General features: G+C 38.7%; 1 protein-coding gene and 1 non-coding gene across 2 annotated transcripts; one reads left to right on the top strand and one right to left on the bottom strand.

The window, feature by feature from the left end:
* Positions 1–890: 890 nt before the first annotated feature.
* Positions 891–997, bottom strand: LOC130947129 (small nucleolar RNA R71). The gene has a single exon (XR_009072539.1). It is a non-coding gene; the product is annotated as a small nucleolar RNA R71 (small nucleolar RNA).
* A 718-nt stretch (positions 998–1,715) lies between these two features.
* Positions 1,716–2,927, top strand: LOC130945294 (uncharacterized). The gene has a single exon (XM_057874025.1). It carries the CDS (start codon positions 1,716–1,718, stop codon positions 2,925–2,927), a length of 1,212 nt encoding a protein of 403 aa, XP_057730008.1.
* Positions 2,928–15,717: the final 12,790 nt, after the last annotated feature.

Here is a 15,717-nt window from a genome sequence, read left to right as displayed (position 1 = left end):
AGTGTGAATGATTGGAATCCCCCTTTGCTCTTCAATCCTTGGCTTTAAATAGCAGATTGGGCGCCAAAAGTTGGTTGAGATTGGGCCCCACAATCCTTGAGAATTCGTTGGGTGCAAATTCATTTAAAAAATCAAGTATCAGCATCGACGCGTACGCGCACAACACGCGTACGCATCCATGGGGAAATTCGCAAGGTACGCGTAAGCGCCTTGTGCGCGCGCACGTCCATGGGCGAGTTCAATTCTTTGGTTTTTCATGATCTTCTCCACTTTGTATGCCTTCCTTTCACTCCTTTGATCCTTTCCTAGCCTTTTTCAACCTGAAATTACTTAACAGACAAATCAAGGCATCTAGTGGAATCAAAGGTGAATTAAAATTAACTAATTTAAGCACAAATTGGGAGATAATCACAAAACCATGCCATTCCATTGAATAAATGTGGGTAAAAGGTATTAAAATCTCCTAAAATCAATACAAGATAAACCCTAAAAATGGAGTTTATCAGACAGCACGAAGGCGGATTTCACCTCGTAGAATCACCTTAAGGGAAGCCGGAGCTCCAGATATCAATTTGCAACCGCTACAAATCCGGTATCCGGCTTTGGATCCAAACTTTGAGCTCAAGGCCAGCACGATAAACTTGCTCCCCAAATACAATGGACTACTCGGGAAAGATCCTCTTAAGCACCTCAAGGACTTTCAAGTTGCATGCTCCACTGCGAGGAGACACGGTGCAGATGAAGTAGCAGTTTTGGTTTTTTCTTTCCCTTTCTCTTTGGAGGGAAAAGCAACAAAATGGTTTCATACTCAACCGGGAGATATGATTTCCAATTGGGACTTGTTGCGTAAGGAATTTTTGGAAGAATTCTACCCATATCAGAAAACAGACAAGCTGCAAAAGGAGATCTCTTGCATTGTGCAAAGGGATGGGGAAACTCTGTATGAGTATTGGGAGAGATTCAAGAAGTTTTTGGAAGCTTGCCCCCACCACCGTATTGACGATTTGGTGCTTATTAGCTATTTTTATCAAGGGATGAAACCCCAAGATAAGCTTCTTCTAGATGCCGCGAGTGGAGGATCCCTTACCAAAAACAAAACCGCCGAGGAAGCTTGGGAGATCATAGCGGATTTGGCGGACTCTACTCAACACTCAAGGGCAAGGAATCCACAACCTAAAGCTTTAAGCGAAGTTTCTCCTTCCGGAGATGCCATTTTGACCAAGACCCTCGAGGAGATGACCATTTTGTTGAGACAAATCACCCAAGGGCAACAAATCTCTCAAGCTTTGCTATCTTCTCCGCCTCAACCTCCAAGAATAGAAGGACCATCAAGATCATGCGGTATTTGTTCTTATGGTGGCTATTACACCGATGAGTGCCCTCAACTCCAACAGGACACTACGTTGGCGGTAGCTAACCCATACCCACAAAGGTCCACCTACAATCAAGGAGCTAATCAACATGGAGGAAATCAAAACCAAGGATGGAGGGATAACTCTAACCAAAGATGGAACTAAGCCCCTCAAGTTCAACCATACCTAAGCCAACAAGCCTACTATCATCAAGCTCCTCAAGGTCAACCACAATACCAACAATTATACTAATAATCCTACCAACTACCACCAAAATCTCAACCCCAAGGGAGGTATCAATAGCCAAATAGTAGATTTAACCCTCCTCAAGGCAATCAAGGCCCTCCTCCCAATTAACCTTACATGAATGACACACTTCAAGCCTTTTTGCAAGAGCAGCGGAAGTTTCACAAGAAACAAAAAACATATATGGCTACAATTGCCGAAGCTCTTTCCTGTTTGACTCTCTCTCCTCCGACTACACAAAATGCCCAACAAGCCTCAACTTCTAGTAGTTTGCCATCTCAACCTCAACCCAATCCTAAGGGGAGCATCAATGCTATCACCCTTAGGAGTGGCACCAAATTGGATGAAATTGGTGTTGTGCCTACAAATTTGAGTGAGGAGCCACACAATGAAGGAAAAGAGGAGGAAGTGGAAGTGACAAGGGATGAGGAAGGAAGTGTTGCAAAGGATGAGGAGGAGCCACTCAAGGTCAAGGAGCCAAAACGGAAAAATCTGCTTGAAGAGCCTATGCCCATTCTATTTCCAACTTTGGCCAAGAAGGCCAAGAAGCAAGAAGAATTTGACCCAAACATGGTGGAAATCTTTGAGATAGTTGAAGTCACCGTCCCTCTCTTTCAGGCTATTAGACAAGTGCTCAAAATATCCAAGTTCCTCAAAGATGTTTGTACACATAAGGACAAGATTGGCGAGCTCAACAAAAGGCCGGTAGATGAATCTATCTCTTCTTTAATTTCTGAAAAATGCAATGATCCCGGCCCGTGTTTAGTTACTTGTTTGATCGGTGGAATGAAGTTTATGGACTGTATGTGCGACTTGGGGGCATGCGTAAGCATCATGCCACTCCCCATTTATGAGAGATTGAACTTGCCACCACTTAAGAGATCCGATGCGAGGTTTGTGCTGGCAGATAAGAGCATTGTATCAGTTGTGGGTATTGCGGAAAATGTCCTAGTTGACATCCGAGGATTACTCTTCCCAGTAGATTTTCACATTTTGAAAACCCCTCCTATTAACTCAGACAAGCCATCATCCATACTCCTTGGGAGGCCATTTTTGAAGACGGCTCATTTCAAACTGGATGCTCATTCGGGAGTCTATTCTTTTGAGGCTGATGGTAAAGTGGTAGAATTCACTTTGGAGGACTCTAAGAAGCCCGTTCTCGAAGCTTATTCTATTTTTGGGTGCGATATCATTGAAGATCGAGTGATTGAGGTCGGCAAAGAGCAAGAAGAAGAGGATGTTGCAAAGGAATCTAGTTCAAAGGATCACACTCAATCAAAGAATGCCAAGGAGTTAGAGATTTTCCTCCTTGGAGAAGTTTCAAAGTGACCAATGAAGCCATGCAAAGTCCAACTTAGGACTATAAACCAAAGTGCTTGGTGGAAGACACCCCACCATGGTGATATTGTTCCAACTCTATCTTTTGTTTATAACTCTTTGATTTAGTTATTTTCTTGTGATATGATGATTAGCTTAAGTTTGGTTTGATGTTTTTGAGTTGAATAAGTTGAATTTCTTGTGGATCATCAATTTATGCATGTTTAAATGATTTGGGGTTGATATGTTGATGTGCTAAGGCTTGGGACCTTAGTTTTGGAAAGAAAAATTTTTGTGAAACAGGGCATCTGTGCATACGCACCCTGTTGTGCTTGTGCACACAACTGTGATTTTTGCTATCTGTGCGCGCACACGAGCCTGTGCGCCCGCACACCCCTTGCAGTGCCTTCTGGTCGCAGTGCCAGCACAGCCTGTGCGTAGGCGCTACCTTGTTTTTCTTGATCTGTGCGTGCGCACTGCTATGTGCGTACGCACGTGTCTTCCTTTTCGCGCTTCTCGTGCGGCCGCACAGATGTGTGCGTCCTCATGCCAGTTGACAGCCCCTCTGTTGGGAGCGTTGGCATGGGCTGTACGCGTGAACACCCCCACTCTCATCTTTGCTTCTGTTTGTGCGCACGGACCTGTGTGCGCACGCACACATAATTCTTCCATCAAGCAATCTTACTTCTTATAAAAAAAGAAGCAAGCAAAGCCTTTTGTGCGAGCGCACACCTCTGTGCGTTCGCACGTGTTAGTGCAACCCTTCTGGTGGGAGCGATCGCACGCTCTGTGCGCTCGCACCCCTCTCTCTTTTCATGTCTTTTGCGTACGCATCCGTATGTGCGTACGCACACACCCCTCTTTCTAGCAACTTCTGTGCACGCGCTCCCGGTTGTGCGTCCGCACACTTTTGTATACCTTCTCTATTTGTAACGATCGCACGCTGTGTGCGTTCACACTCTTCTAATTTTTACCTTATATTAGTTAATTTAAAAAATAATTTAGTAAATTATGCATGTAATTTGTAATAAAAAAAGTTGTTACAAAATAATTAATTTGCTTTCGTAACTAAAGAAAAAAAATGTTACAAAATCATGTTACATTTTGTAACAAAATTTTTTGATAGGAAAAAAATTGACTGTCACGAAAAATACCTTCAAGATCAAAATTTGTTACCACTTTTGTAACGGCTTCTGGTTTTTTGTATCTGAAAAAATTGTTACAAAATATGGTATTGAATTGGAACAGTTTCATTTTTCATTACAAAAACTTTTTGTAACGAGACTTACTGCAATGGACCCTTTTTTTGTTACAAAAAAAACTTTTGTTTCAAAATTTTGACGTTTTGTAACAATATTTTTTGTTACAAATACGCCTTTTTCTTGTAGTGAACTTATCAGGAAAAAGATCCCATCATGAAAAAATATGTAGACAAGACTAAAGTACAGCTCGGAAAATTCATGGGATACGAGATCCGACATATACCTCGGGAACAAAATGTCCGAGCTGATGCACTTTCAAAACTAGCTAGCACTAAACTAGGAGGCAATAATAGAAGCCTCATCCAAGAAACACTACAAAACTCGTCAACCTCGGAAGAAGAAAAGGTCCTAAACATATCAGACCAGGACCAAGGGTGGATGACTCTCATAATCAACTACCTCCTGTCCGAAACACTCCCCACAGATAAAAAGGAGGAAAAAAGGCTCATACGAGAAGCACAGTATTACACCCTAGTGCACAACGTCCTATATAGGAGAGGGATCTCAATGCCCCTCCTGAAATACGTCCCGACTTCCACCACAAAGGAAGTCCTTAAAGAAGAACACAGTGGTATGTGCGGCAACCATCTCGAGGCACGAGCTCTTTCGAAAAAGGTACTCCGAGCCGGCTTCTACTGGCTGACCCTACAAAAGGAAGCAACAGAGTTCGTCAAAACATGCTCCCCATGCCAGAAGCACACCAACTTTCATATAGCCCCACCCGAAGAACTTATCTGCGTCACTTCGCCCTGGCCGTTCGCAAAGTGGGGGATCGACCTCCTCGGTCCATTCCCCCAAGGATCAGGACAAGTCAAGTTCTTCATCGTAGGAATAGACTACTTCACAAAGTGGATTGAGGCAGAGCCATTGGCCGCCGCCACCACCCAAAGAAGTCGGAAGTTCCTATACAGAAATATTGTCACAAGGTTTGGAGTCCCATCCTTTATCACCACTGACGATGGTACTCAGTTCATCGACATGGGCTTTAGAAACCTGGTAGTTGATCTGAAAATCAAACACCAGTTCACCTCAGTGGAACACCCACAAGCCAACGGACAGGCAGAAGCTGCCAACAAAGTCATATTGACTGGGTTAAAACGTAGACTTCAGGATGCAAAATGAGCCTGGACCGAAGAGCTCTCGCAAATCCTATGGGCATATCGGACAACGCCACACTCCACCACCGGAGAATCACCCTTCCGACTTACTTACAGAATGGAGGCAATGATTTCCATAGAGGTGGAGGAAAGTTCCCCTAGAATGATCTTCTATAATGAGGATACCAACTCCTAAGCACAAAGAGAAGAGCTCGACCTACTTCCAAAAGTCTGAAAAAGAGTTCGGATCAGAGAGGAAGCGTTGAAGCGTCGAATGGCTTTAAGGTATAACCGGAAGGTAATCCAACGAAGCTTCGCTACCGACGACCTCATTCTAATCCGAAATGATATCGGAGCAGGTCGGTGAGGAAGTTAGCAACTAACTGGAAAGGGTCATACCGAGTCATAGAAGTACTAGGAAAAGGTTACTACAAGGTGGCCGACCTCCAAGGGCGGGAGTTCTCGAGGTCATGGCATGCCTGTAACCGAAGAAGGTACTACAGCTAGAAAAAAGGTCTTAGGCCAAGGCATGCTCTTTTTTCCCCTAAAGAGTTTTTTAATGAGGCACCAGGCCAAGACCTAAAAGCCACCCGGCTAGTAGGGTAAGCCCTCATATGTGCATACTGTTATTTATGTTTTGTCCTAACATTTTACTACTTGAATAAAAATTTAAGATTCCATAAAACGTTTCTTACCAAGACGCATTAATTTACGCTCAAAATAAACGCAAAATTCATCGCCCGACCAGGAAAGGTCGGCAAAGGTGAAGCGATAAAGTCCAAGTTAATGCAAAAAGTTATAAAAAGTAACACATATAAAGCAGACTGACGAGGTCGGACTAAAATGGGATTACTAGAAATAACTTAAGAAGGTCCGACAGAGAAGTCGGACCAGTGAAAGGATCACTACAAAAGGGAACAACACCATACAAAGGACAAAAAGGTTGAAAAACCTAGGCCCGAAGTGCTTAGCTAAAGGGTACAAGTCCTAAAAAGGGACGCTACCTAAAAAGCAGAAGCACAACCTCGGAGCAAAGCTAAAAAGTCATCCAAATAAACTAAAAAGAAAAGGTTCCACATGAGAACACTACCTAAAAAGTTATTGGAAATCGACTAAAAATCCCGGGCGAAAAAGTCGTGAGGACGACGTCGCCAAAGCAGAAGGTTGTCAATACAGCCAAAACAAGGCACGATCTAAAAGGGAAAAATAGAAGATTCATGGAGCGAACACTACCTCAGAATATGTCGGACCAGAAAGCTCCGAACATCTCAATCCCAAAAGCATAAGAACCCACAAAAGGAAGATTAAATGGAGGCACTTCGCCAAAATCAAATACCTATAGTCAGACACAAAGAGATTTTCGAAATATTAAAAGACCCAAGGGCTACCCCACGGCAACCCAAGAGTAAGAAAGTGTTTTGATTGAAGCAAAAAGTTGTTAAGAAGCTACTATAAAGTGTCAGGAAATTATCTAAACAAAATTACAAAACCAAGAGTACAAAATGTCCACAAATCGGACCATGCCAAATACATAATAGAAAACAAAATAAGGGAGAAGATCACAAGGGGCCCAGCATCGCCCCAGTCGCTGCATCCTGAAGGCCAGGAAGGATGACAGATATCGGGACAGCACCGACCACACCATCGGGCCCATTCGGTATCCCCAAATCAGGTTCTACCTCGGGCTGAGACGTCTCAGTAGGAGGGGTTGTAGAGGCCTTAGTCGTTGACACCAAAGGAGGAGCCTTATCATCATCATCAGGAGCAAGCACAATTTTACCATCCTCCACAACATTGTCCATGCTGAATAAGGAGAGGTCGGCATCAGGAGCAAGAACTCGAACCTAAGCCTTCAAATTCTCATATAAAGCAGTCATACCATTCACCACATGGCCCTGGAGCTCAGCATAGTCGTCATAAGCAGACTGAAGCCTTTCCTTAGTCTCCAAAAGCTCCCCATAGGTCCGAGTATAACTCTCCTTAGCTTTCTTGGCCATATCCTCGGCCAGATTAGCAGCCGCCTCTGCAGCAGTAGCCCGGGACTTCTCCCTCTTCACCATAAGCTCTAGTCCAACATTCTTGGCCTCCAACTCAAGCTTCAAGCCCTCTACCTTATCATATTCGGCCTTAGCCTCCTCAAGAAAAGCCTTAGTAGCACAGACAAGAGACTCCTAGATGACCCGAGACAAGGTAGCACTAAGATTAGCCATCCGGATAATATTGCTTGAGATAAAGTCAAGGTGGTGAAGGATTGGCACATCATCGGTCGGAACCTTGCCATAAGGAGCAATAAGCTCTGAAGCGAAAGCCATGCCATCAAAGTCTTTATCATCCAAATCATCAGTCCCGTCAATCCTCAGCTTCTTGGGAGGAGGGCTAGATGAAGTTGGAGAGGAGGCAGTACCAGAAGTTGCCAAGGATAGATCAGTAAAAACCATCCGAATTTGAGGGGTTGGGATAACCTTCCTCGGACCCTGAAGATCAGACTCCGGCTTCTTCGGAGGAACCTGGCTAGAACCCTCCCCCGACGTCTTACTCTGAATGTTTTGAGCGGCCACGGTTTTATTGGTTTTCCTTAGGACCTTTATCAAATCAGAATGGGCAACCATCTCTGAAAAAGAAGAAAGGAACCACAAAAACAATTATGCAATGAACAAACAAAGTAACAAGAAAAGACTTCCTTATAAAGAAGTCGAGCGCTACTTAGCTCGGAACAAAGGAGAGCAGGATCTTCTAAAAACCTCTTCGTGTCCAGATGAGGAAGCTTCCCCCAATGCTCCTCTAAGACACCTACAAAGGCCCTCTCTACCTCATCTAGACTCTCCCACGGGTACTTAAGGACTACAGTATCTTTCTGCCACCACAGGTGAAAATTCGGCTCATCGTTTTTGTCCAGGAAGAAGGGGCGAACACCCTCAACAGTCCAGACTTTAAAATAAAAAGTTTTTAAAATCCCAAAAAGAGTCATCAAACATAGAAAAAACTTTCTTTCCCTGGGTAGCCCGGAAGGAGATCCAAGAAGCCTTCTTCTTGGCCGCCCCCGGTTTGGTCAGCACAAACAAATAAAGGAAAGGGAAAGGGTGGGTCGGACACCTAGCTCTTGACACAACAACTAAAAAATTTTCATAAAAGCCCAAGAGTTCGGGTGAAGCTACGAAGGGGCCACATTATAGTTCCACAGAACTTCAGTCTCAAATATGGTAAAAGGAAAGGTAATACCTAGTTGGTTAAAGATATAGTCATAGGCATAAAAGAAATGACGCTCTGCCCGACTTAAGGGAGGGAAACTAACCCTCTCCTCGGGATCGGGTGACACCAGCTCATAGTTCTTTTCATCCTCCCTACTCCAACAAATCCTATGAAACCTCCTAAGCTTCTCACAATACTCCGGATTAGCTACAGTAACACACATTAACACTATGGAATTCAACCAATCAGCCATATCAGCAGGGACCTTTGTAGACATCTCAATAATATTCTTATGAGAAGACATAGAAAACTACACCTACAGCAAGAAAACGGAAGAAGGGTCACTACCAAGTAACTCAGACAGAATCAGAATGCAAAAGTAACTAGCAACGAACAAAATACAGCAGCAAAAAGGGCACCCCAAGGTTCCAAGATCACCAATAAAACCCAGGGGCACCTTTTGGAGGCAACAATGTAGAAATAAAGAAATCAAAACCCTAACCCCTTCATAAGAAAAACATAAAAAACGAAAACCCAGGCTCTAGTATCTCCCTAAAGATACAGTAAAACAAAAAGATCAAAGCTTTTTTATAAAAAACAAGCATGCAAACAGAAGCCAACGCAAAGAAGATCGCAGCCATAAAACAAACTAGAAAAATTAAGGAAAGCATGAAAGTAAGGCACCAACCTGCGACGAAGAAGTGACCGCAACAAGAGGTGCAAGAACACGAACAATCCATGCTAAAAGCTTCAGGGAAAGAGGAAAAGCTTGGAGGGAAAAAATTGGAAGAACCAGGTGAAAGGGTTTCAAAAGAAACAAGGAACAAAACAGAGAAGCAGGAAGAAGCAAAGGAAACTAAAAAACCCTTCTTTGATTTCAAACAAAGACTAAAGAGGGAAAATGAAATGGCAAAGCAAATAGAAGTCCAATTAATAGGATTTAAAGACGCACGCATAGTCCCAAGGAACTAACATCCTCAAAAGCAATGCCACAATTAAGGAGCTAAAAATGCTTCGCATTTTAAATGGCATTTAAAGACACCAAACTCACGCAAGAAGGAGCAGACCAGACGCAACCAAACAGATGCTTGAACACGACTTCCTCAAAGAGATCGAAGCTTAGAAGCATGACCTCTTGAGAAGATCGAAGCTCAAGCAGGGGCACTGTTCATACCCTGGGCCGAGCTGTAAGGTCCGGGTTAGACTAAAAACCGGCCGACCTCTTCAAAAGTTGGTCGATCACCGACCTCTCTATGAAAGAGCTCGGACGAACAAAAGAAGGCCCAAAGAGGCCTCAAAAAGAAGAGTCACCGCCCACTAGAAGGTGGCTGGCCAAAAGATAGATGATCTCACCCATAAAAGATAAAGATAAGATAACAAACTTATCTCAAAGGAGGTCACTAAACACTACTAAAAGTACACTGGAGCACCCAAGTATAACTCATACTCCAATTCTACAAAAAACTGCCTAAAGCTCGTACTGACTTAAGCATCGGAGTCTCTTGCAGGTACCACCATCCTCCAGTGAACGAGGATTAGCAGCACCCTCCACTCCAATAAGTCGGGCATGGTTATCTTAACCTAATCAGAAGATCTCGTCCGAGATCAACCTCCCTGTTTCAGGTAACCCTCGGAACAATTTATCAGTCCGAAAGACATCACTGTGTACTCATAATGACCTTAGAGCGTCCTAAAAGTAGTTTTGGGAATATCCTCATTCCTAACCCTTATCTGGTGGTATTCAGATTATAAATCAATCTTAGAAACATGCCAGCTCCTTGTAACTGGTCCATTAGGTCATCAATTCTTGACAACGGATATTTATTCTTCACAATAATCTTATTCAGCTGCTGATAATCGACACACAAGCGCATACTTCTGTCTTTCTTCTTTACCATTAGCACTGAAACTCCCCACGGAGAAACACTTGGTCGAATAAAGTGTTTGCCCAATAGATCTTCTAGCTGAGCCTTCATCTTGGCCTTTTCTAGAGGTGACATCCTATAAGGAGCACTCGAGATCGGACCGGCTCCAAGCACCAACTCAATTGCGAATTCAACCTCTCGGTTAGGTTGAAATTCATCAATATCATCTGAAAATACCTCTGGGAACTCACACACAATCGGAATCTGCTCCAAGGTTTGATCATCACCTGAAACACCCGCCGTTAGTGGTGTATTCTAATATAATTGTGCTACAGTGACTATATGTAATATTTATGATACTTTAAAAAAGAGTAAATTGTCAATTATGCCTCCGAATTTGTAAAACGCTGACAATAAAAATCCTAATATTTGATAATGACAATTATACCCTCAAAATTTTTAAAAACGCTACAAATTTGTCCAACCATGAGGAAAACCCTTTTCCGTTAAACGGAGCTTAGTGATGTGACAGACAGAAATCCAAGGTAGTATCCCTTAAGGGTTTCAATCTCGTTTCTGCTTTATCCCTAATTCATGAAACCCTAACCCAATTCAATTTAAATGACCAAATTAACCTTAAATGAAAGACCGTATGTAACTATGACTATTAACGACACGCAAAACTGAACAGTTTATTGGTGGTGGTCTCTGTTTGTCTTCATCTCTTGTTTCTTTGTTCTCCTCTCTTGGAATTGGTAATGTCACATGCAGGCTCACGTTTGGCATTGATACTCAGTGTATAAATTTCCATTGAATAACCAAGGTTCGGGTAAGAATTTTATGTTTTCGTTGTTGTTATTATCAGTTCATTAGGGTTTGCACAGTATTGGTGATTAAGAGATTTTTTTTAAATGGAGGTTTGATGATGGTGTTTTGATGTGTTGATTTAGCTTATTGTGACTTATTTTGTAATTTTTGTTAGATGGCAACTCATATCACATTTGTCTATCACCATCGGGGTTGATTAGAGAAGGATGAGGGTGGTGTGCTGATGTATACTGGTGGGTTAGTGAGTATCATCGAGAGGATGCACGGTGATATATGTAATCTGTTTCTTGTGGAAGGTTTGTTTCTATATTTAGGTTATACTAGGTATAATGAAGTGAATTGGTTGAAGTCTGGGATGGATTTAGCTAACGGGTTACGGCTGCTGAGAAGGGATGCTGATGTGGTTAAGTTGTGTAATATGATGCTGCACTGAAAAATAAAAACAGGGTCCACTTGTATTTTGAGCATCTTGTTGATGTCGATCTAGAGTATATTGATGAAGTTTTGGTTTCTGACGATACAAATTAGAATAGTGCAATGGTTGGAGGACCTGATCACGAAGAAGAAGAGGGACCTCCTTCAGAAAATCATGAAAACCATCACGAGGATCCCCTATAGCATGAGAAGCATGGAGGACCTGATGACGAAGAAGTAGAGGGACCTCCTTCAAAAAATCAGCAAAATCATCAAAAGAATCCCCTAGAGCATGAGGAGCGACCACAAGAAGAGGGTGAACCAATGTTGAGTAAAGGTGGGAATGATGAGGAATTGCAAAATGACATAGCTTTTGAGATGTTACCTAATCAAACTCAAGCTACAACAGTTGCCGATGAGGCCCTCAATGTAGGAGACAACCATGAGACACATGTTGAAGGTCAAGCGAGGCAATCTAATCCTAAAGAAGCTGCTGACAAGGGAAGGAGACGTAGGAAGAAACATCCGAGGTCCCAACCCTCTCATAGAGCACAACCTACACCATAGAACCATAGTGATGCACATGCAGGTTAGTATATTTATTATATATTCTTTGTTGATTAAAACATGCAATTATTTACAAATATCATATTAATGAATTGTAGATCCTAAGAGTAATATTGTTTAATGTTGTGATTCTATTTTACTTGCCAAAGTTGTCAGTTAATTAATTCCCTATTAGCCTAATGATATTGTTATGCGACCTCCATAGCAGATTCCATGTTCCCAGGTTTTTCCTGGCGTTGCCCGCATCACCGCCCAACCTTCAATGCCGTTCGTTGTCGCCTGCACATCGACATCATCTGCGTCGTAACTGTCGCCCATAGCAAAACTAAGTCTGTTATCAATGCCACTCCTCGCCGCAAATTCTGCCATAGCTCTCACACTTCTTATCCAGTCCCATTTCATCACCGTGCGCGATAATCTACTCAGTTGTGGTAGTGCTTCTTTTTTCCTCCTTGATATACTGCTCCATCCCGTGGCATCATCTCCGACTCGTCACTGATATTTCTCTATGTCTCCATTGCTCCATCTATTCCCCCAATACAAATTTATCTTCGTATTCATGGACTCCATGACGCTCTTCTTATTTGTTTTCAATAATGAAGTGAAAAATGTTCAAGGTCAGACCTTCCAAAATTGATACTGCTATGACGTTTCTTCGCCCCTTGCATAGAGAGGAAGCAGGTTCTTTTTTGGAGTTTTGGGTCAAAATCACCTTATTAGAAGATTGATTCTCCCTCTATTTCATCTTGGAGATTCCCTGTCAATAATTTTTCGGTAACATTATCTTCAACTCCCATAACAAACTATCTATATGAGAAATTCACTAAAGTCCATATTATGGTAGAGTCTTGAGAAAGCTTTTGAGTTACTTCAATGGTAAAATAAAAAGATTCAATATAACTATAGTTTGAATTAATTGCTACAAGAGTAGCAATCGAAGTGAGAGAAAGAAGGACAAAAGAATTAAGACAATCAATAATTGAGTTTGAGATTAGAATTCATTTAGTTAGGGACTGATTTAACTTAATGTAACAAACTTATTCTCCTAGCAACAAGAGAATATTACTGTACGAGTGCCATACTGACTGTTAATAGACTATGTCAACAAGCGTTAACCATTCTAGTGAAAGAAATGACTAAAAATTTAACGTGATTAAATTTATTATTTTTCAAAAATAAATTTAATTAATTTAATTTTTTGAAAACAAAAATAAAAATCAAAATATCTTTTTAAATAATTTTGATTATTAACTCAATTTTGTTTACTTTATAAAATGAAACAACAGTTAATAGGAATATAATAACATAATGATTGCCCAATAATACCAGCTATTGCCATCCCAGGAAAAAACATGAGAAAAATATACACCACTATCATTTTCTTTATTTACTTACTGATATATCGTATATTTCCACTATCTTGATGATATCAAATAGATATGTCTAATGGCATTTGAAAATAAAAGAAAGAAAAAGACGTTTATATCCCCACCATTCATTTTCCTTTATTATTTTTTTTTCTCCTCCACATTATTTTCCGAGTTTTTTTATTAAAAAAGAAAAAAAAAAGAAGAAGAAAGAAGTCTTGCCATGTTTAAAAGTTAAAATATACCAATTGGGATCACTCATGTCTTACTCTTACCAAAGCGGCAAAGCTCACTATATTAAATAGAAAAGTTTAAACACGAATTGAATTAATATTGAGATAGTTCACCTCATTAATAATTTTGTGATGGAAGCTGAATTAAAGACTAACATAAATTACGAATAATAAGTTGGATTGCATTTGTTTTTAGAAATGATACATTAAAATAGAGATATAGAAAAAAAATTATATTTGATAGATAAGATAAAAATAAAAATATTATATTTAAAGACATTAATTTAGTGTATTTTATGTCATTTTAAAAAAAAGAATATAAAAATATTAATAAAAATATTTTTTATGTTTTATTTTTTAATTATTTTTATTAATTTTTTATAATTATATTTTTTATTATTATATTTTTTTCTAAATTTTTTATATGAAAAAAATGAAAGTAAATTAAACGTTTATAATTTATTTTAATTTATCATTAAATAAAATATAAAAATATTAATTTTTGTATTTCTGTCGTGTCTTATTCTATTTTTAGTGTCATGTCTTATCCTATTCTTAAAACTAAGCAACTTTGGAGACCAAATTTAAATAAATTAAAATTTTGAATCAGATTAAAACATATATAGTATAACTTTTAATTTGTTTTAGACACTAAACAAAAACTTTAATTGTTTAAGAATCAATTTTAACATTAACTCCAATTTATCAATATAACGTGTAATTAATATGGCGTTTTCGGCAAAGTCAAAACATGATCAAACTACAAACCATCTACTTAATATACTAAAATTGAATTTTTCCTCAACTAATGAAAGTGAGGTGTTGATTTATTGTGAATCCATTTTTTGGCCAAAATGAATGTACTATTTTCTTTTCTAATTTTATTTTATAAAAATATATTTATTATAATTATACTATAATTAGCATTCAAGTAATAATACAAAATTATACTAATTTAGGAAATATCTTTATTATAGTTATATAAAATCAATATTTAATGTATTATTAAACTACTTATCAATTATCAATAAAAAATATTTTTAATCATTTTAATTATATTGATGATAATAATAATAATAATAATAATAATAATAATAATAATATGATAATGGCACCGATTATTAATAACTAATTTATATTTCTCTAAATAAATTTATTTTAAAAAAATATCTTTATTATAATTATATTACAATATTACAATTAATATTTAATAAATAATGCATAATTATACTAATTTAAGAAAATATCTTAATTATCTATCTATTCTATTTATTCTATTATATAAAAATAAGATTTTTGCATTTAATGATGGAACTGATGTGGCATGTTCTTGAGGTATTTCTTGATTTATTTTATTTAATTCGTTAAAGCAAATCAATTATAATTAATTAATTATATCAATTAATTAATTTGATTGGACATTCAAATCTCACTAATTATTATAATTTATATGAATTGATTAATTATATCAATTAATTAATTTTGTTAATTATATTAATTATTTGATTTGATTGGAATAAATATCAAATTATTTAATAATTAATTTAATTAGTTTATTTTTTCAATACTATCTATTTATACAAGATCAAATATTTTTTACTTATTCGCTCTCTTTTCTCTCTCTCTCCTTTCCTCCCTCCCTTCCCCTCTCTCTCTCTCTCTCGTGTTTAAGGTATAATTTTTATAATTTTTGTTTTTTCATCTTTATTTATACATTTCATTTTTTATTTTTTTTAATTTTTGTTTATTTTAATTGAATATTATTAGGCGCATACTTTTTTCTTTTAACTTCTGATTAACAAAAAAGATATGTCATCTTTACGTTATTTTTAAATAATCTTACTATAATTTTGTTCATCTTTACGTTATTTTTAAATAATCTTACTATAATTTTGTTTTGTAATATTCTATTTTGTCATGTATGCTTCAATTCATATATATTCTTTTTTTGTAATATTTTTTTTTTTTGTGATTCACAAT

This window comes from Arachis stenosperma, chromosome 8 (assembly GCF_014773155.1).
Source record: "Arachis stenosperma cultivar V10309 chromosome 8, arast.V10309.gnm1.PFL2, whole genome shotgun sequence".
NCBI classification, from domain to species: Eukaryota; Viridiplantae; Streptophyta; class Magnoliopsida; order Fabales; family Fabaceae; genus Arachis; species Arachis stenosperma.
This window is presented reverse-complemented; position numbering and strand designations above follow the sequence as displayed.